At 44.2% G+C, this 22,500-nt stretch overlaps 1 protein-coding gene across 2 annotated transcripts in view; it reads left to right on the forward strand.

Annotated features, from left to right (window-relative positions):
• Positions 1–22,500, forward strand: part of LOC121692689 (MAM domain-containing glycosylphosphatidylinositol anchor protein 1) — a 182,844-nt gene that overhangs the window by 114,401 nt on the left and 45,943 nt on the right. For both annotated transcript variants that reach the window (XM_042071495.1, XM_042071496.1), the window contains 5 exons: positions 1,280–1,549; positions 4,017–4,346; positions 8,461–8,757; positions 15,991–16,257; positions 18,747–18,895. In XM_042071495.1, the coding sequence (XP_041927429.1) occupies positions 1,280–1,549; positions 4,017–4,346; positions 8,461–8,757; positions 15,991–16,257; positions 18,747–18,895 (1,313 nt within the window). The remainder of the gene's footprint in view (positions 1–1,279; positions 1,550–4,016; positions 4,347–8,460; positions 8,758–15,990; positions 16,258–18,746; positions 18,896–22,500) is intronic.

Below are 22,500 nucleotides of genomic sequence, written 5' to 3' on the forward strand. Positions count from 1 at the left end.
GTGTGTGCGTGTGCGTGTCCGTGTGTGCGTGTGCGTGCGCGTGTGCGCGTGCATGTGTGTGCGTAAGTGCGTGTGCGTGTGTGTGTTCAGCGGTTCACCGGCTCCACAGATGATTAATGTCCTTGTGGAAGTGCTCTTTTTCCACTCCGGGCCCAACCTCATCTCCTCTTTCTCTGTGTCCCTTCCCCACAGTCCTTTGTTCTCCTCTCCCTCCCTTGCCCTCTGTACATGATGCGTTCAGGTCGACGGGCTCCTATCGATCTCTGTCCGACTCTCCACTGAAACACCACCACCTCCACCCCCCCCACCCCCCCTTTGAATATCAGGGCATTTTGCTCTTTTCAGGAGAGCTGGTTTTAAAATTCAGACACAGATGAAACAGTTCTTGTCTGTGTGCCACACCAAATCATGCACTGTTGCTTTAATTCTTTCTACTGACTTGTCTAAACTAAATCTAAAATAATGCTTTTGGAGACACAAACTTAATGCTGAGTTGTTATTACTCGGTGGTCTTCTAAACTTATGCAGGATTTTGCATGTAGCTGCTCGGATTAGTAGATAGTCCATTTGACATGGATTTCTCAAGCACTCCCCTCAATAGCACTACACAGCTCCAGGCTCTGTTTCTATTGTTTTGTAGAGAATGGGTTTGATTATTCAATTCTTCTTAGTCTACAAGGCCACAGCCCTTTCATCTCTTTTGTACTACAGCTAATAATGGAAAACTCTTGTGTGTGTACTCGGATATTATTATTTAATCTGAGAGCGAGTCATGCTAATTTTATTTTATTTTTTCATAAGTGCTTAAATGCCTCTTATCTAAAGCACTTGTGTTCTGTCATTGTCTGTTAGTCTCTCAAAGGTTGATGGTTCAATTAGAAAAGTGGCCACCCAATCACTTGTTCTTTGGCCCAAGGGCTGTAATACAGAATATCTAATCATTAGTTTAGCGTAATGAGTGTCTTATTAGACATTTCAGTTGCCTCAGTAGTATTAGGAACATGAAAAACTTTTCCCCAAACCTACTCATGATTACTCTAAATCGTGTTTGTATCAGTATCGACCTTACAATTGGTTTTCCAGAGTTCTAAAAAGACTTCATCAGCGCTCAAAGGAGGCTCAGGCTCCTGTAAGAGTTCTAGTAGGAGACAAGTCACATATTCTTTAAATCTTCTGCACTATTTAGTCTGTGATAAATCAGTGATAAATCCTGCCTGTTATGGTGCCCTAGTATACTTTAATAGCACATTACATTGTGATCTGTACTCCTCTATCTCAGCTCCCCCGGCTCTGCGGCTATCTGGGAACGAGACACTGGTGGTGGACCCGGGCAGAGACGTGACCATGTCCTGCGAGGTGACAGCGGGGTTCCCCACTCCCGTGGTGACGTGGTCCAGGTACCCTGCGCCGCTGCCCAGGGGGGCGCAGGTCCGTGGTGGGTCCCTGACCCTCCGCTCCGTCAGGCCCTCTGACTCCGGCTTCTACAACTGCACCGCGGTCAACAATGTGGGCAACCCGGCCAAGAAGAACGTCAACCTCGTCGTTAGAAGTAAGAGTATAAACCCTGCACACTTATACGTGCTCCTGCACTCCAGTTAGTGCATCATCTCTCTCTCTCTCTCTCTGTGTGTGTGTGTGTGTGTGTGAGAGCAAATGAGAGTATTACACCTACTTGAACCATACATTTGTCATTTCAATATTAATTTAGATGAATTTAATATAGCTAGAACATTTCATTGGAAGAGCAAAAAATTACTAGTACTACTTCCAGTGAAATATTACATATGACGACACTTACATTGTGTCAATAACTTCGGCGACAACCTAGGGTCTAAGTGGAAATGTTTGTTTGGGACCAAAACGACATCAGTCGTTGCGGTGCAAGAACGGAATAAGCATTGATCCGAAAAATATTATCATTCAAGGTTGTTGCAAGATCGGAGTTTCCCTTCAAGAATTACAACACGTTTGAGCCTTAAATTCAGTTGTTTTTTTAACGAGAGCAGCTCAGAACAGTGGTCTGTCAGTTATCAGAAGTATTCAGTGTTGTGGGTGGGCCGCGCTGCAGCATATGTATTCAGAGAGCAGTTGATCTCTGATTATCTCCAACGCCTCTGTCTAATCTTGTCAAGCACAGAGGTTAAGTGCGTTTCTGTAATTTCCTGCGATCGTACAAAGCCATCATCATTGGCGGCGGGCCGTGCAGACTATTTTTAGAGCGTTTAATCATCTTTATTTACTCCAATTAATTTGCTGGGAATGGAGAGTAATTAGCGATGGAGAGAACAGACAGACACTCCATCGGCACGAGCGTGTTTTTGGACAGCTGAGCTGTTTTTGCTCTCTCTCTCTCTCTCTCTCCCACTCTGTTTCTGTCTTTGTTAATGGGGCACGGCATGTCATAGAAGCACAGGTGGCGTCTGCTACCGTTGTTGTCATCGCCACCGCCACCACCACCACCACCGTCGCCGACCAGCTCCAATCAGCGGTCGCAGGTAGAAGCATACGGGCGCCATCCGTTTGAACACGCCTCACCAGCCATATGGTGACTGAGCCCCCCCCCCCCCCCCCCCCTCCTCTCAGTGGAGGGTTCATTATGGGATGGGACTGACACGCCTGCTAAACGGTTCCATTTCTCTCTCTGTCGTCTGAATGCGGGCGCACACCGGAACTTGGGTCCAATTGCATCTGTTGTGAGGCCAGGTGTGCGAGCGAAAGGCCCAGAAACTTCCGTTTGTGTGCGTGTGACAGGGAATGAATCTGTCCTAGGCATCTCATTACACCTTGAAATAGATCTGTGCTGCAACGATGCAGAGACATAGCACACATGAACTACATTCTTCATTGAAGTCAAGCTTTTTATAAGGGGTGTCTGATGATGAATACTCCTCTGTAACCTTTGTGTAGAAGATATTGTGAAGATCGCTGAATATAATACATGTCTTTGTGGAAGTATTGCTCAAGAAAGCTACAGGTGAGAGCCTTACGTAGTCTGACTCTGCACTACTCTGTTAAACTTGCTTTGGAGAGGCATTGGAAGGGCTTCCAAAGCCTCCTCCTGACAGGCAGGCAGCGATAGGCAATCTCCGCCCCACTAGTGGCTCTCGGGTCCCCCTGGAACTGTATCTCCTCCCTGCCCACATGATAAACTTTATCTCTGCCAGCGGAGCGAAATCAGGCCAGATATTACAAATGAGGGATGAATCAGCAGAAGTCTTGCTGAAGGATGTTGGGAAACACTTTACGCTTAGACATACTCAGCTCAGCACTCTAAAAGTAGGTCATTAAAATTCTAACAAATGGCCCTCACCATGTGTTATGTAAGAAGTCAAATGATCATCTAGACCTAGGAATTAAATTCATTTCTCCTGTTAATTACCGGTAAATGCATTTCTTAAAGCATGTAATTATGCATTCTTGTGGGCACGTGTAATGAGGGCTACAGCCTTAGTCAGTTATCGTGGCGCTAATTTGCTATTCTTAGCATGTGCTCTCATGTATAAGTCAACGGTTGAGCAGGTAAGAGGATCATGAATAAGTAAAGGGAACAAAAGTGGGCCAAATGCTGACCTAACCAGACATCATGACACAGAGCCGCTGACTTAGTCGTTTTATTCACCTTCATTTTCTTTTTGACAGAGCTTTAACATTAACATTATCAACACTCAATTTATGTTCTGTCTGCATTCGCTGCTATTCTTTCTATAGCCACCATTAATTCCTCCCGTCAGCTTTTTTTTTAGAAATTTGTATTGATCCTGTTTTAAGGGCAATTTTGTTGAAAAATTGCTCTTATTTGGTCCACACAGTTTGAGATAATTACTGCCATGCATGAAACTTTATTTCCCAATTGTTACTGGCCTCACTGCAGTTGAGCGTAACTTTACCACTTCTAGTTCAGCGTCTTCTCCCATCTCTCTTGTGTTGGTACAGTAAGTGGTTTGTTTTGCACCGTCTCTCTCATTTTCTCTCATTGTTTATTGTTTACCCCATGCTCCCTTGTCCCCTCTGTCCAGCGATGAAGAACCTCACCTTCCAGATCACACCGGACTCCAACAAGGACAGCGAGAGTATCCAGATGGGCCGGGACCTCAAGCTCTCCTGTCACGTGGACGCCCAGCCCCAGGACAAGGTCAACTACACGTGGTACAAGAACGCCATGCCCGTCAACCCCACGGACAGCCTGATCGTGCTGCGCAGTGACCCAGACATGCCCCCGGGCACCAGCAGCCTGGAGATCGTGGACATGAAGTTCCGCGACCAGGCCACCTACAGCTGCGTGGCCGGCTTCCCCGGGAGCAGTGTGCAGGAGCTGCGCGTGGACATCAACATCACCCAGAGCAGCGGTGAGTAGGCTTGACCAGTGCGGGGTGAGGTGGGGTGGGGCGGGGCGGCCTCTTCCTCTTCCTCTTCTGATGATGCCTCCTCTTCCTCTATCTTCTTTTTCTCTTTTTCTTCTTCCACCTCTCCTTTTTTATTTACTCCTCCTCTTCCTCCTCCTCTTCCTCATCATCCTATTCATTGCTCTTTTCCCTCTTTTTCTTCCTCCTCTTCATCCTCTGTTCCTCTTCCTCTATCATCACCTCCTGCTCCCCTGCCACTCTCTCTCCTCTACTTTGTCTCTCTCTCCGGAATTTGCAGACATACCTGTTTTCCCTCACACCCCTTTTGAGGCTTCTTTTACTTCCATTCACTTTTAATGTTGAGTTATTTATCATAGGCCTACAGTATTCTTTTACAAGCTCTTCCTCTCTCTCTCTCTCTCTCTCTCTCTCTCTTCTTCTCTCTATCTCTCCCTTCCTCTCTCTTTCTCTCTCTCTCATATAACCTTCTGGGCAATCCCTCATTTCATTTGGCAGTCTCTGTCTATCTCTTTCCTCAGATATCTCTCTCTCTCTCACTTTCTTTCTTTTTTTAATAATATCCCCCTCTACCTTTCCACCTGACCTCCTTCACTAAACCTGGCAAGGGCTGTGGGTGTTTGGAAACCTATTTCAGGTATCTCTCTAAATGCACATCTTTACCATGCACTCGGCGTTTCCACTGAAGAATAGTCTTCCTATCCTCATCTACCCATGGAGACCTCTGCTGACTCTATCCAAACACACTCAGTTCACATCTCAGTAGTTTGTGACAATAACACGCTCAGTTCATATCTCAGTATTTTTTGTGACAATAACACAGTCAGTTCATATTTCAGTATTTTTGTGTCCCTTTTGAAAGCAAGAGAATATAGTCTGCATTAGCCAGAGCCAGAGCCTGGCCTCCTGAGGAGAGACTGCGCTGACAGAGGCACTGTCTTCCCCCTCGGGGAGTCCATCTGCCTCGCTGGGGTCTATTTGGAATTCACAGTTGATTAGACGGAGAGTAAGGTGGAGGTGGAGGCACATAGAGGTAGGCAGTGGCCAGCCGCTGGCTAAACTGCTCAGATTAGCTTTGGCTCACAAGCCACACACAGGAATGTTTAATGTTGTATGTCACAGCTATTTAAGATATAGTTTTGTTACTCTGTTGATGCAGTTTTGGACATTGTTGGTCACGTTGGTCCCCATGAATTTACATTTAACATGGGGAGTACTTTTGACTATACTGAATGGTAGTACACAACAACTATGGTGTGAGCCCTGTATATTTGTTTAGTGAATTATGTTGAATGGCCACATACACAGACAGAACACTATATGTTGGCAGCTCATCAGATTAGGGCTGCACAATTAATATTTGTTTTATCAACAATTTTAACTAATGCAATTACCTAAAGGCTGCATTTAATTGTGCAGCTCACACCCCAGTCTAATGGCCAATCTTGTCACACCTATGATTTTTACATTCATGTCATCCTCCTTGTGTGACAGACAGTGAAGCTCACCTAACAGGAGTGATGTGCTTCTCATGCACTAGGCAAGCTCACCAATCAGAAGTGGCCCATCTTCCAAAATGTGGAATATTGCACTAAGGCTTGACTTTCAAAAATTGTATCACAATCCCAATATCTGTCAGACAGAGCAGAAAAATTGCAATTAGACATTTCCCCCAAACTGTGCAGCCCTACCTCAGTTGCAAGACATTGAATCATTTGCAATTTTTTTCAGTGGCAAGCCGTTCCCTTAAATGTTGTGAATGGTTAACAGTGTTTTCTGCGTAATGCACCTCGTCAATGTCTGATTAGGACTGATTGGATAATCATAGGCTTTACGACTGGGATAAATTGCAGCAGTTACATAACTCATGTATGTCCAATGGTAGCATACTCTAGCATGTACAATATAACTCATGCTAGCCTAATGGTGATGCCAGTAAACCAAAGCTGTTAAATGAAAAAGATAATGCTTCAGAACATGTTACTGCTAGGTGCTAGCCATGTCCAGAAATGCCTAAAGTTTTAATGGAGAGACAGGATGTGTCTCAATACATACAGTACAGTTGCGTCAGTGTCATTCCAGGACTCCCATTTTATGCAGACTGTGACGTATGATAATGTTCTTTGCACACTGGGCCAGAAAAAGCTGAATGGAATATTCAATGAAATATGAATGCAGGCTCTGTCTTATTGGTCTCATTAAAGCCCACAGCAGCCAATGGCAGTCAGGAAGGAGCCTGTCACTATATGATGAATAAAACAACACATGGGGGCTCGCCTCTGCAGTCATGACACTCTCAGATGGACCACTACATCTGAGCGAGGTGTGTGTGTGTGTGTGTGTGTGTGTGTGTGTGTGTGTGTGTGTGTGTGTGTGTGTGTGTGTGCATGCTGGAGGATGGTAACCAGATATCTCTCTAGAAAAAGGTGCTACTGGTAGTAGTGCCAAAGGCTGTTGGGCAAGACATGCTGTGCTGGGCTGAGGAACATACAGGTCGTAGAGCTGTCTGTTACAAAAAGGTTACTTTCAAGACGTTTGGAGGTCCGTTCAGAGTTTTAGTGAAAGCTATGGAAGGAAAGTTTGTTAAAAGAGTTTAGTGGTGTTTAGACAGATTTTTTTTGGAGTTGGAATTTATGAATGCCGAAATGTGAATGTGAAATGAATGTGAAAATAGTGGTTTGTTGAAATGTTGGGATTAGGTATGCTGTCAGCCTGTTAAGACCTTGAGGTTTATAATAGTCTTATTTCTGCCACTTTCACAGGTTCACTGCCAGAGAGCAGCTATCAAAGATGTTTCATTTCAAAAACTGTTTTATTTAAACTCATCCGAAATCTGTATTCTATAGAAACCAACGATCCTCCCTTAGATAATCACAGATAAACATGATGACTTTGAGAGTCCACCAGAAATGGTGTATTATGTTTTTCAAGGTGAATGCTGGCTGTCGTGTAGTGGTGTCTTTATGACTCCAAAAATCTCCCCTTCTACTCATCTGCATTGGCTGTCTCACTGTCGGCCTTCGTTTATTTATTTATTTATTTATTTATTTATGTTTTCGTGGGCGACCTCCGTCGCTGTTTTCTTGTCTTGGCAGTAGGTCTACACTCCATTTGGGTGGCAGAGCAGCGCCCCCCACGTCCTCCTCACTGCCCTCTCTCTCCGCCTCTGTGCCTCTCACGCCACCTCGCTGGCAGCCCCGCTGGCACACCGTCTCGCCGCCGCCGTCTCTCTCATTGATGCACGCCGGAGCACCTGTCTGATGATATTGATGTTTGGCGGAATGTTTCTTTAACCTTCACACCGAGGGCAGTCGAGCAGGGAGACGGGTTTCTTTTTAAATTTATTTATTTATTTATTTATTTATTTGTTTATTTATTTATTTACTTACTTATTTATTCTCCTCCTCCTCGCCGCGGAGGAGCATTTAGATGTATCCGCTGACACCCACTAAACATTTAAGAGAGCCGTAAAAACCCAGGCGCTAATAGCAATATGCTAGTCACTCTTCAGCCCTCCCCACCCCCTTGCGGGCTCGCCTCCCTGCTCTTTAAACCACCACAACACAACCCTACACTGTTTTCCCATTTGGTTTCCTCACACGGTGCCCTCGCACGACCTTCTCAATTACAATGCACTCCTCTGTCTCCACCCCTTGCCTGCCTCCTCTCAACTGGGGCCCAGCACCAACCGCGCCCTCCGTCACCTCTGTCAAGGCAACCACTGAATCATTAGCACCAGACCACGGTGTACCATTAGAATAGCAGAGGGAAGAGGATGACTTAGGGCACATGGCACCAAATCATATAATTTGCAGGACTGATATGCAGTATAAATCATAAATAATAAATATTTAAATTTATGTAAATAAATAAATCACATGTGTTTGTTGCTATTCCCTTTCTCTTGTCATTCTCTCATCTTCCTCTTCTACTGGTTATTATGTTCTTCTTTTTCTGCTACTTTCTTTCTTTCTTTCTTTCTTTCTTTCTCCTTATTTCCCCAATTTCCCTTGGGATAAATACATCTATCTATCTATCTATCTATCTATCTATCTGTTCCATCTTCTCATTCTTTCTCCTTCTCCTTCCTCCCACACAGTGACTCCCCCCATTCTGACCGTGCCGCCCGGTGGCGTGACGGTCAGTGTGAAGGAGGGCGGCACAGCCGAGCTGGTCTGCCTGGTGGACGGCAAGCCGCGCCCTCCCGTCCTGTGGTCGCGCGGGAGCAAGGACCTGACCATGCCCAACGGCGAATGGGTGGTGGAGACGCGGGACGGCCGGCTGCGTCTCACCAACGTCTCCCGTGATCTCATGGGCCCATATCGCTGCCAGACGGCCCCCTACAACGGGCTCAACATCAAACGGCGGGAGGCCCAGGTCCAGCTCAATGTCCAGTGTAAGTAGTGCTCCAGGACACATGAAAGGCATGGAGACTGGACACAGGGAACACATGCACACATTGCTGTTTTAATGTGATGGTGGTGGTGGTGATGGTATAGTAAGGCAAGCTTGTCACTCTAACACACACACACACACACATGCAAATATGTCATCAATACTGTTTTTACATGGTCACTATGCTTACTTTTACATTTTGAATTGAGATGTTAGAAATGACCCACAAGGGAAAATTGTGTCAAGTTGTTTTGAAATATCCATATATCCTTGAGCATGCATAGATCCTGGAAATAGAAATTCCACAGGAAATGTATCCCTCATATTTTGTGAGCCGAAGTCAATGAAATGGTCACAGAGCACATAGTATAGCATTCTTCATACTTCATTCTAAGCTGTCACTTAGAAAATTGTATTTTCACAAGTGTGAAGTCGAGCTGGTGTGTGTTTCAAAGTGTTCCTCACGGTTCACGTATCACTCCACGCTAAAGATGGCACGAGCGGTGTCATTAAATATCGAATTACTGCAAAACGCACCATTTATTACCACCCAATCTGGGTACTGAGTAATGTGATGTTTATTGTGTAACAAAAACACTTGTTAAGTCTGTCACCAATTTACCTTGATGGATTGAGTCATTAGATTGGAATTGCTGCTCCTCACAGCAAATGCTTTAACTTAAATCTCTCGCAAAAAACATAAAATAAAATGTAATATCACCTGGCTGCCATGGCAACAGTGGAGTGGTACTGATGCACCCAAACAAGATGGACAGATAGTTACTCAGTAACCGGCACCTATATTCCATTAGGACACTAGCAGCCAGTCGGCCATTATCAATGACTTTAAGCGGCTATATTTAGAGCTAGCATTTGGGAGGCTTGTGAGCACACTAATGCATTCAGAGTTTCAATAATGCATCCATTACAGAGACCTGCATGAAGTAAGTGGCGAACCTAAAAGGTTGTGAATTCATTAGTGCTGCTCCCACCTCAGACTGAGCACAAAAGAAAGAAGAAAAAAAAACATGCCACTCATTCAATACCGGTTCACCGCTGATGTTTTGAAGTCTCTAAAGTTTGCCACTCTGCGATGAGAGTAATTCTCTTTTGTCACCAACTGTTTTTTCTTTTCTGATAAATGCATCATAAGCTTTTAAAGGGAGTAGGTGTAGTTTATGTATTTTGCTTTTTATTCATTTTATTTTTCTTCTTCCCCCAACTCTCTCAACAATCTCTGTCTGAAAGGACTGTGCTGCTTTGTTTGTCATCGACGCTGGTCAATATTCTTTTCTCTCATAAGAGGCAGACCTTCCCATGAGGTTACCATAGCAATGACTAGGAGGATTATTGAGTATAGGTGAGGCCAGGTTTGAGAGTGAAGTTTACTATGGGCAATAACACTGACCCATTCACTCAGAAAAGAATATGGAGGAAGTTATTATGACCGCCGCGCAGCGAAGTTTCGTGGAATTCCGTTCATGGGGGGCCACACAATAAATTAATTTATGTTACTATACACTAACTGGCCTGTAGGTGGCCGGAGACAGTTTTCTGTGAATATCTCGAGAGCCGTAGGGCCTAGGAGGTCCACCTTTTTTTGTATGTTGGTCTTAAGGGGGCATGTCAACCCATCCCATTACCACTTATTTCATGTATAGCGCCACCTAGTTAAAAATATTAAAAAGCAAAAAATTAGGTGTTTTCATCACAATATCTCTGGCTGACATGGTCAAAACTGCACAAAATTGATAGTGTAGGATCATTATGACACCCTCCGAATGCATGCCAAGTTTTGTGATCTTTCGTTCATGGGGGGCCTTACAATAAAATAATTTATGTGTACATTTAGTGACCGTACACCAACAAGGATTCCCGGGACACTGAAAGCCCGGGGTACACAAAACTTGGTGGGCATGTAACCCCACATGGATAGCATGGAACCATCGTTTTTCGTTTTGATCTGTAGCCCCCCCGCTGGACTGGACCCCCCGAAAGGAGGGTAGGGCAGACACAGTTTTCTGTGAATATCTTGAGAACCGTAGGGCCTAGGATGACCAATTTTTTCCGTATGTTTGCCTCCAGGGGTCATGTTAACCCATTCCATGTGCACACATGTGCATAAACAGATACACACGCACACACATACATTCACAGTAATCATACGTATGACACATACTCACACAGTAGACATCTGTACGCATGCATGCACATGCACAAACACACATACGCAGGCAAACACACAAGCACGCACACACACACACACACACACACACATACACCCACACACATAAACGTGTACACGCACACATGCACACAATTCAAAAATTTCTCAGAATTATGAACAGGCAAGATGGGGGTGGGGTTGTATAAAATTAATTTTACATGTGAAATCTATGAACAAATCATGTTTTGGTACTTGTTGTCTAGCAGATACCAGTGAGAATTGAGTGTGGATAATGCAATTTAGTGAGACAGTTAGAATCATATAGGCCTTTCAGCGTAATTTATTTTTGTGGAAAAAATGTGCTGGACTGGGAGGCGGTCATATTTTGTACCGCTCTGCGGTACATCTAGTTATTTATCTTTCAGTATTGAAGAATGCAAAGATTCATATGATTCATATTCATTATTTAATATATACAAGGTTGTGAATATTTAAAAAAGAGGATGAATATCACATGGTCCCACACCATGTTAGCTGAGTTAGGCCCTGGTAGGTTTGATTGTTCATAGCCTACAATGGCAAGGACCACTTTACATACAGTAGAGTCATCCTTTACTGACCATTCTTGAAACATACTTAATATAAAGAATATATAAGAATGGTAGTGTATTATGCATACAAATTGTATCTCATTCCTCTCCCTTCAACAAACACACAGTGGATCACACCCTTTGTTGCATACTCTGCAGTGCACCTGTCATGCCTAGCTCTGACAAAGCACCCTCCGGACTGGAGGCTTCTCAAAATCCCATTTGGCCCAACTGCATAGCAGCAGACAGCTATTCCAGTGCCATCTCCCAACACAGAAGAAATGAATGATAGCTTCATTAAAAAAAAACAAGTCCCCTCCACTCCCCTCCCACCAAAAAAACCTCCCCCACTCAAACACTCATACAGGGCCACCCTTCAGTGGTCCTCAGGCCAGCCTCTTTAGATTTACACAGCCAGCTAATGCAGGAGGGCTGTGGTATGTGTGTGTGTGTGTGTGTGTGTGTGTGTGTGTGTGAGAGAGAGTGTGTGTGTGTGTGTGTGTGTGTGTGTGTGTGAGAGAGTGAGTGAGGGAGGTGGTAGTAGAGGCCAGAGCCTCAGACCCCCCCCCCGGTCCTCCCAAAGCAGCGGTGATTAATGGAGCAGGTGGCCGGCCCGCTCCCACTCAGCGTGAGGGGAAGAGGGACGCAGCCACAGCACCAGCCAAGAGCCAGAGCACCGCAGAGAGAGAGACACACACACACACACACACACACACACACACACACACTCTAACACAGTCTCGACACAGTCTTGTAAACACACACACACACACTGACAGTCTCAACACAGTCTCGTAAACACACACACAGAGTGAGAGAGAGAGAGAGAGAGAGACATGCACCCTCACTCCAAGACACATACACTTTTAGACACACACACACACACACACACACACACACACACACACACACACACACACACACACAAAGCGCCCACCTGCTGTGTTTGTTTGTTTTTTTCCTGTCTTTCTCTCTCACTCTTTATTTTTTCAGTGAGTTTGTTTTTCTGGCGCACCCCTTTAGCCAGAGTGATCGATACGGCAGAGAGAGCCCATTCTTTACCGCCCGCTCTGTAATGAAGTGGACTCCACCCTCCTCCCCTGTTGCTGTCCCCTCCACACTTTTCTCTCTCTATCCTCTCCTCAACTCTACCTTCCCCCCCCCCCCCCTCTCTCTCTCTATCTCTCTCTCTCTCTCTCTCTCTCTCTCTCTCTCTCTCTCTCTCTCTCTCTCTCTCTCTCTCTCTCTCGGTATCTGTCTTTTTCCTGATCAGTGTTTGAGAGAAGAAAAAGAGACTGTTGTATTCCAGAACTGAAACAGTCATGTGCTCCCTTAACAACAAAACAAATAATAAATAGGAAATGTTAACCAAGCAGAGTGAGCGTTTGTGAGTCATTTTTAAAAAAAAATTTGTTTTGAAAGATTTCTGGATTTTTTCCGCAATAGTGGGCACAAAGATGTTAAACTAAGTGGATCTGACAGAGCAATTATTCTCACTCCATTTGTAAAGAATCCAGCAGTTCTACCACAACAATACATTGATTTATGTAATATATACAAGTGCTCTCTCTCTATCTCTCTCTCTCTCTGTCTCTTCTGCTTTGTCTCTGCTTCCTTCTCTCTGTTTATATCACTCCTTCTTTTTTTGTGTGTGTCTGTCGCATATCTCCTTGAGTAGGTTTACTTTCTGTTTGAGTGCTTTGACACACATATCCTCTGCATTTGTCTCTCACTCTCTTTATTTCTTTAATCAGTCTGCTACTTTGCAACTCTCCCAGGAAAACAACCAACAACACAAAGTGGAATAGGAGATAGAGTATAAACAAATAGTAAATAAATAGTAAACAAGTCTGGAAACAAGTCTGGTTAATAAATAGTAAACGTGTCTGGACACTCTCCATTTGCATTGGTGCAGTATAGGAAGAGGCTTAAAGGTACACTATGCAGGTTTAGGTATTTGTGGCGACTGTGAGCGCCTTCTGGAGGTGCGACATATTCATTTTACTCTGTTGTAAATAGCAAACTTCTCGTGACTTATCCCCCCTGTACACAATGAAAATGCTTTTGTCATGGAGATGAACAGGCAGGCAAGCATAACAACAGGCAAGAACTATCTCCAAAGAGCTATAGTACTGACAAGGTAATGTTTCACGATTCTCACGAGATTTGTATGGCCGCCATTCACGAAGTTGCATAGATGGTTTTCTCGGTAGCGACTCGCTACGTCTAATCTGCATAGTTATGCTAGGTGAATGATTCGCCTATTTCGAGTTCGTTTACATCAAATTGGCTTTGTAAAGGGGAAAATCTTGCATAGTGTACCTTTAAAGAATGAACTCATTTGCATTTGTGCAGTATAGGAAGAGGCTTAAAGAATGAACTAATTTGGATTTGTTGGAAATGACATCAGTAAAAGGGAAGAAGATAAATGGTTAAGGGTGAAGCTCAGAATTGTTAGTCATTCACTAAATGAATGGACAGCAGATGGCAATTTTACACACACACACACACACACACACATACACAGAGGCACTCACAAACATGTGTGCGAACACACACACACTCACACAATCTCTCTCTCACACACACACACACACAGGCACTCACACGCACACACACACACACATACGCACATGTCTGCATGTCATCTTTATCATATCTTGCATGTTTTTGCTCCATTTTTGAACATCAGACATCATTTCCACGGATGCTCTGTTTCAGTTTCCAAGTCCTTGGCTTCTTCAATGGGCTTTTTTTTACTGTCTGATGCTGTACAGTTAGAAGGATAACCCCTGATATCCACAGCAATATAAAAAAACAGCAACATGTAAAAAAAGACTAATGAATAAAGTCCTTTTTAGGTCACTATTTCAGCAACACTCTCCATCCCTCACCCTCCACGCCCTGACTTAGTATTATACTTGGTAGTGCCATCATGCTTAGAATGTGTGTTGTGTGTAATCAGAGCTTGAATCAAGGCCTCCACCATCTGTAAGGACAAGGCAGAAGTACAGAGAATGACCACTGTCCCACTTTTCTTTTCCCCCTGCCTGTATCCCTCCCTCCCAGTACGTGTCCTTACAGCACTGACCTTCAGGTCTATGTCGTCAGTATTGCACTGGGTACTTATCAGTTCCAAACATCCAGGGACCAATTGCAGCCATAAAGCCCAAGACAGACACCAACATTATAGAGGACAGTTGTGTCTAGAGAAGCCCTCCTACTGTGTGTGATATTCAAACAAGGAAGAGACATCGGTGTTTACAGATAAAAACAATCAGGAATCACTTATCTAAAATGTGTATGTTTATGTAAACTACACTTACTACACGGAACCCTCCTAAGCAACGTGTTCTGTGTGGAACCAAGAGAGAAGATGCATTAGTTATGCTGAGGCTACATCTTGTGAAAAGGAAAAACGTGTTGCACTACAGCTGAGTATATATTTTTTGCTGTGTGCTGGAAGTTCTAATGTATCTGTCAATATGTCTGCATGGACCCATAGGTTCTTCCTGCGTAACCTTTTATATTTTCTCCAGAATGGTTAACGATTTTTATGCATTTACCCCAGCGCTCCCCGAACAAACAGCCGGACACGAGATCAAATATCAGATCTCTCCAGTGACCTCAATCTGATGTAATGTGATCTCACTATAAGCACTTACAGCCTCTCGATAGCGGTCATGGGATTGATATTGGTGTCTGTAACACTGCCTGGCAGCGCCTGCATTCATTTAATCATGTTGTTAAATGTAACATTAACTTCCTGCTGATAAGGATCCGATTAACGTGGGGGCAGGGTGCAGTAATGTGTAATTCCCGACAATATTATTCAATGTGTTACCGCTTGGCTAGCGCAACTGCAAATGGCCACTACTCTGTCATTAGCCAATGATGGGCTTTGACAGGTTAATTACGTTCGATTAGCGCTGACGACTCACTCTCTCTCACCACCACCTTCCTCTCATTTATAGCCACAGGTTCCAGTTGGTCATTCTAGTTCAGCTTTTTAAATGGGTAGAATGTTTATATAATGTTACCATGTTGGTGTGTTCATCACAAGAAAATCCTTTGTAGTATATTACTGTACATGATTAGTTTTAATTCACTTTCATCATCATGTTGAGGCTACTGAACATTTTCATCAGACCTCCATAAAAACTATTAGGAGGACATTCTCCTTTAACCAACCACTTTATGAAAGGATGTTATGATAGGCTATAGCTTCTCTGTGACCACAAAGCAGGATGTAATTAGGAATACTTATTGGGTAAATGTAACCTTTTGGCCTCATTGGCTTTGACACCAATGGTTGCTTATGTTACTCATGTCCAACTGCTTCCTGGAATGTGCATGAGCACAAATTAATGAACTGGGACCATGCCATGCCTGGGTGAAACAAACATAATTAGGTTCTAAACTGTTTGGCTGTATACACAAAGAACGCTGGAGATGATCATTCTCTCTGACCCTGCAGTTTCCCCTATCGTGGACCCAGTTTTCCAGGACGTGCGCTCGCCCAACTTCCAGACGGTGGTGCTTCGCTGCGTGGTGCTCAAGACCAACCCGGCGCGCATCGCCAGTGTGCGCTGGTTCCAGAACGGGAAGCCCGTTGGACCGCCTCTGCTGGACAGCCAGGACACACCCGTCTACCGATTCCGGCTGGAGCCCGACAAGAACGGCACGTACGAGTGCCGCGTCTCCAACAACGTGGGGACCTCCACCTGCACCTTCAACGTCTCTGGTGAGTGACATGACCTCGTGGAGCTAGATTAGCTAGCAAGATTTGAAGGTTATATAGTCTCACTCCAATAAAGTCAGTAGTCATTTTCTTTGTTATTATTATGCAATCTGAACAAATATTGTGTTCATTAAACAAATCCACTGAATCAACTTTTCAATATTTATCACATTAAGAAGTTTTCATTTGGTGCACAAATTTCAATGATCCACGGGCACCGATTGAGTGTGGGGACAAAGTTTATTTAGACATTGCAAATCTTCCATGCCTATCTGATCCTGACTGTGTCTGTAAACAAAAAAAATAAATTATTAAACAAAGCCCCGTTTCTTTGGGTTTCACATGACTGCCACTTAGATAAATGCAACTCTTAATGAAAGTTTCTGATTCAATGCATCTGCTCATTTTCATTCTGCTACAACTCGTAGGCATTTACATAAGCACAGATTCTATTTTAAATATTCACTGTTTGCTGTTGCCATGCACTTGAAAAAGTTTAACATTCTAACATTTATTCAATTAAACATATAGTTGACCATATGGTGTTAAAATGGTTTTGCAGAAAATATCAAAAATACCTTCTGAACAAGTTGATGTTATTTTAGTTTCAAGGCTGTAGTTGACCATATGGTGTTAAAATGGTTTTGTAGAAAATATCAAAAATACCTTCTGAACAAGTTGATGTTATTTTAGTTTCAAGGCTTTTCAATGGCCGCAGTACGTGTTTATTTGACAAAGCTATCAGTTGTTGTATATTTTTCCCTCTGAGTCAACTCCAACACCTCCCAAAGTCAGTGAGGGTGTGTATCTCAAAGGCTGCTTTTGAGATGAATTGCACCGTTGGAGTGTCACCTTTCAAGCCCTGCCCATAAGTCACCAGTGTAGTCACACTATTATCAATCCACCATCCTTTATTTAGTCCACTGGTGCTGGAGGTCATTGAAACCCAAACCTTGAAGAACTGCAACAATCGAAAAGGCATTTAAACATTACATTGGCAAAGCAATGTCATTATCTGAATTCTACTTTATCAGGGAAGTCATTTTACAGTGAGCAACATCCCAGTATACTTCAACTTAAGGAGTCTGAACCCTGGATATTCTTTGTGTGTGTTTGGAGTGGTGTAAGGATAAAAAATGTTGAAATGTGTCACCGTAAACATCTACTGTAGCATCTCTCAGCTGTAACCTGTGCCTGGCCCTGTCATGTAACAAATCGCATTTCAATGCTTTCATTGAGCATGGTGGCACCTGGCTGCTGATGCTTCATAGCATCGCAGCAACATGTCTCCCAGAGCATGCAGATGCACTCATTCTGCTCTCGGCCTGCCTTATCTGGGCTGTCGCCACTGTGACACATTCAACAGCACACACACACACACACACACACACACACACACACGCACACACACACACACACACACACACACACACACACACACACACACACGTAGGCAGAGGAAGTCTGCTCAGGACGAATGTCTCCCTCTCTTAACTCAGGCAGATCCGTTCCAAATCACAGCTGTTCCCTATGACAAGTTTCTGCCTGGAGTCTTTAGTTAAGGAAAAGCTGCACCATTTTTGGATCCTTTTGCCCCAATTTGCCCAGCTATGTCTGCAACATTGGTACAAGAATTTCCAGTATTGAAGATGTAGATACAGTAAGTGCATAGAGGGTGTGGGGGTCAACTGACAGATTGACTATAACGGATACTTCACACTCATTTATCAACTTGCTTTAAATCTAATAAAATCTCTTCCGCATAGGAAAAAAAAAGACAAGGACGCCACAGCATTGACCTCAAAAAGATAGCATGAGTAACCTGGAGATCATAATATTGATTCCGGCACATAAAACATTATTGATCATGGCAAAGTGATAGTTCCCTGAAATATTAAAATGGCTCAGTCCCTTTGTCATATTAAACATTACACTTCAGTGGATAGATGTGATAATAATTCATAGTTCTATTTCCCTGTGTTGGCATAATTAGATTTATACATCCTCTGGGAGGATCTTAGGCCTGAATTACAAACTGTTTACTCTGGATGTATGCGAGGGACGTAGGAAGGTGGCAGAAACGTCTGACGCTGGGGGGATCTCCTGCTCTTCAACAGACAAATAGGAATGTGTGTGTGTGTGTGTGTGTGTGTGTTTAGTTGTTTGGATGACTAATGTTCTTATATCCACCCCTAGGATCTGAAACACCTCCAAGAAGCTTATTTTCACAGGGAATTAGTTTGTTGGTGCCTGCTGATCCACTTTGGCAAGTGTGCCAACACAGATGTTGAAATGTTAGAATGGCTATATTAAATGTGAAGTTGTATTATTAGGCATTAGTGACTTTAAGTGTATTTGGCACCATAATGTTTACCCTACAGTTACTGATATACTTGGATGTAACATATTTACTCTACTACTGAAAATGGATTGAAATGATCTCAGACCACCATCAGTCATGACCTCCTGACCTTTGACCCTGACATTTGCAGCTCGCCCCTTCCCTGCGGAGTTCTACTATGACACGCCCAACCCCATCCGTGTCTTGAAGGGGGACAACTTCTCCTACAACCTGCAGTGGACCCAGAGAGAGCCGGCTGCTGTGGACCGCGTGATTGGCTACTGGATCAACGTCACACAGGTGCGCTTCTCTTCCAGCCAATCAGATCCTCACATACATAGGTTTAAATCAAATGGCTTCATCCATTTTGAAATTAGAAAAGTGATTGATTTGATTTGTGTGGTTTATTTATTAAAATGTTCAACTTGTTAAGGAGATCAGTATGTTTTTTCTAAAGATGGACCAACTGGGCTCAGGGACAAGTTATTAATCTTCATACTCAGATCTGTTATTCAGGGAATCAGAGGACTTCATAATCTGAAGTTTGAAAAAGCAGTGGATGAAATTATTTCTTTTCTCTCTTTCCTTACTTCCACTCTGTCTTTTACTATCATCCTTCATTACACTCAAACTTTCACCCAGCTGGTTCTGCGTCTCTGTGATGATGGCATATGAAAATGTAAAACACATTAGACTGTAGCCTATTCATGTGTGAGTGATGTAAGATCCTGCGATGCCTTTGATGTCAGCCCCTGGACCGCCCTCTCTAATTCACCAGACAGGATTTCAATGGGGAGCAACACAGAGCAACAAAGCACCATTGAGCGCTTTCCCATTTCATCTGACTGCCACACTTTGATTTGTCTGTCTCACCTGTCTCTTGACTAGACGTAAAGAATAGTTTCACTTAGAGCTGTAGCATGATCTGGTTCTTACAATGTTTCCTGTCATGTCATTTCTTTCATCTTGGAGAATCAACGTCCGTCCACAATGGTGGCATTTCAGATGTATAGTATAGGTATATATATACTCTTTTGATCCCATGAGGGAAATTTGGTCTCTGCATTTATCCCAATCCATGAATTAGTGAAACACACTCAGCACACAGTGAACACACAGTGAGGTGAAGCACACACTAATCCCAACGCAGTGAGCTGCCTGCTACAGCGGCGCTCGGGGAGCAGTGAGGGGTGAAGTGCCTTGCTCAAGGGCACTTCAGCCATGGATGAGGGCATGGGAGAGCAGTGCTCAACCACTTCCCCCACCCATATTTGTCCTACTGGTCAGGGATCGAATCGGCAACCCTTCGGTTACAAGCCGGAAGCCCTAACCAGTAGGCCACGGCTGCCCCACGGCATCTCAGTGCAGGGGAGGTCTATGAGTCTCTGTGGTGACCCTACCTCTTTTAAACATATCCTTCCCTCCCTTTATCCTGTGGTGATGGATGGGTTAGGTTATGAGATATGTGTTCCATCATTTTTATATGCCAGTGAAGGAAGAATCTATGGAAAGCCCCCTCATAACCTAATAAAATAAATTACATTTGAGCACAAAGCATACATGTTTCATGACTGGAAAGCAGATCTACATGTATGTGATTCTCTTTGTTTGATGTCTTACTGTTACATGCATTATGATGTGTTTAATCATACTTTTTTTGGGAGCAGCTATGCTCCTGTTGAGTACTTGGTGGTTGTAGATATGGAACTTGCTGAGCTATCAGATCATGTCCCATCTTTTTTTATGTCCCTCCCACACACTCAAACCACACTCACACTCAAAAGAAAACATAAACAAGCTATAGACTTGGTAGGAATAAATATACACACACACACACGTACACACACACACACACACGCACACACACACACACACACACACACACACACACACACACACACACACAGACACAGACACAGACACAGACACAGACACAGACACACAGACACACATATACACACACACACACACACACACACTCGCTGTTGGTGAGAGTGATTTAAGTGAAATGAATGAATGCACTGGCTCATAATTCGAGGCAGGGGAATAGTTGTGGTTGTGTCGGGAGCAGGGATTGGATCGATGGATGCTTGTTCTGCATTAACAAGCTCTGTGAATGTAGCCACCCTAGAGAGTAGCAAGCAAACTCTCCCCCCTCCCCTTTCTTCTCCTCTCTTTTCCTCCCCCTCTCCTCTCCCCTCATCTGTTCTCTTCCTCCTCTCTTCTCCTCTCTTTTCCTCCTCCTCTCTTCTCCTCTCCCCTCCCCTCTTTTCTCCCCCTCCTCTCCTCTTTTCTCTTCTCCTCCTCTCCCCTGCTCTCTTTTCTTCCTCCTCCTCCTTCTCCTCTCTTCTCTTCTCCTTGTCTCTCCTCTCTCCACTACCTTGCCCCATCTTCCACTCCTCTCATTTCCTCTCTTCTCTCATCGTCTCACCTCTGCTGTTTTCTTCCATCCTCCTCCTCCTCCTCCTCCTCCTCCTCCTCCAGTTTTCAGTTTTCACTTTCTCTTTCTGTTTGTTTATCTGTCTGATCATTCTCTTCATCCCATCTCTCTCCTACTGTATCTGACTTTTTTTCTCTCTCCCCCTTTCTTCCTTGAATCTATCATTCATCCCCTCTTCCTTGCTCTCAATCATTAATTGACCACATAAGACCATGCACTGTAAAGGCCTCCGATTCTGACTGAAAGAAATCCGGACTGATGCTGTTTTCATGTGGTAGTTTCAGCTGTTGCTTGTGTGGTTTGTGCACATGTATTTTAAATGATGGTTGAGCCCCCTGTGCACAGCTCTGTAAATGTTTTACTGCGCGTTTGGTTTGGTTGGTACTTTGTTGGTGTTGCAGGTGGCAAACATTCCCCACCCCAAGCCCCACTCCCGCCCGCCAGAAAGCCAGTGTGTGTGAGGATCATGAAAGCGTTCTGGCGCATCACTGTGTGTGTGTTTGTGTGTGTGTGTGTGTGTGTGTGTGCGTGTGCGTGTGCGTGTGTGTGTGTGTGTGTGTGAGGATCATGAAAGCGTTCTGGCGCGTCAGGTGTTCACCGCTGGAACACTGCGTGGCTCCTGGCATGCGTGCGTGGGGGGCTCGTTTGTTCATTTGAACACTGCTCCTGGAGCACTCCTCCCTCTCTCTCCTTCTCTCTCTCCCTCCCTCTCTCTTTCTCTCTTCCTCTCCCTCTCCCTCTCTCTCTCTCTCTCTCTCTCCCTCTCTCTCCACTTTATACTCCAACAGTGTAATCAGCTCTGCAGTGCAACCTGGCCCAGGGCAAGAGGGGGTAAGACAGGAAGGATCTTGATGAATAATACACGGAAGCGGGATTCAAAGCAAACGGGGAAGATTAGACGTCGGCCTTTGTGTGTCTGAATAGCTCATCTGCGCCTCTTTATAGATCACACCTTAAGTAAGTGTGTGCCAGGACAAGCGCATTATCCTGACGCCGCCATGAAGAGTGTTTTTACATCACTGGACACGATGGGCTCCTGTAAATGTTTGTAAATGTGCCCAAGTGGCTTGTGTATGTTTACATTAGGAGGGGGAAAATGAGAAAGGAGAAAGAGAGAGAGGGAGAGAGAGCGAGGGAGAATGAGAGGGTGAGAGAAAGAACATGAGAGAAAGAGAAGGAAAAGAACGAGAGAGAAAAGAGAGGCAGAGATCGTTAGCCTCATTTGGTGGTGCTGATGAATGTTTAATTAATTTTTCCAGGGTGTAGCCGTGTGGAAGAGGGGAAGATGAACTAGATCTGAGGTCTCTGCCTCACTCGCAGCTTTAGCGAGATAGTTTGACACCCACGGACTGATAGGAAGTGCCATATCTGCCGAAGACACCTTTAATTAGTCTGGTCTGGCTTGGCTCTGTTGGAGACACAAATGATAGACAGCTAGAATGCCAAAAGCGTGTATTTGATTGAT

The sequence above is a fragment of the Alosa sapidissima genome, chromosome 19 (assembly GCF_018492685.1).
Source record: "Alosa sapidissima isolate fAloSap1 chromosome 19, fAloSap1.pri, whole genome shotgun sequence".
Taxonomy (NCBI): domain Eukaryota; kingdom Metazoa; phylum Chordata; class Actinopteri; order Clupeiformes; family Clupeidae; genus Alosa; species Alosa sapidissima.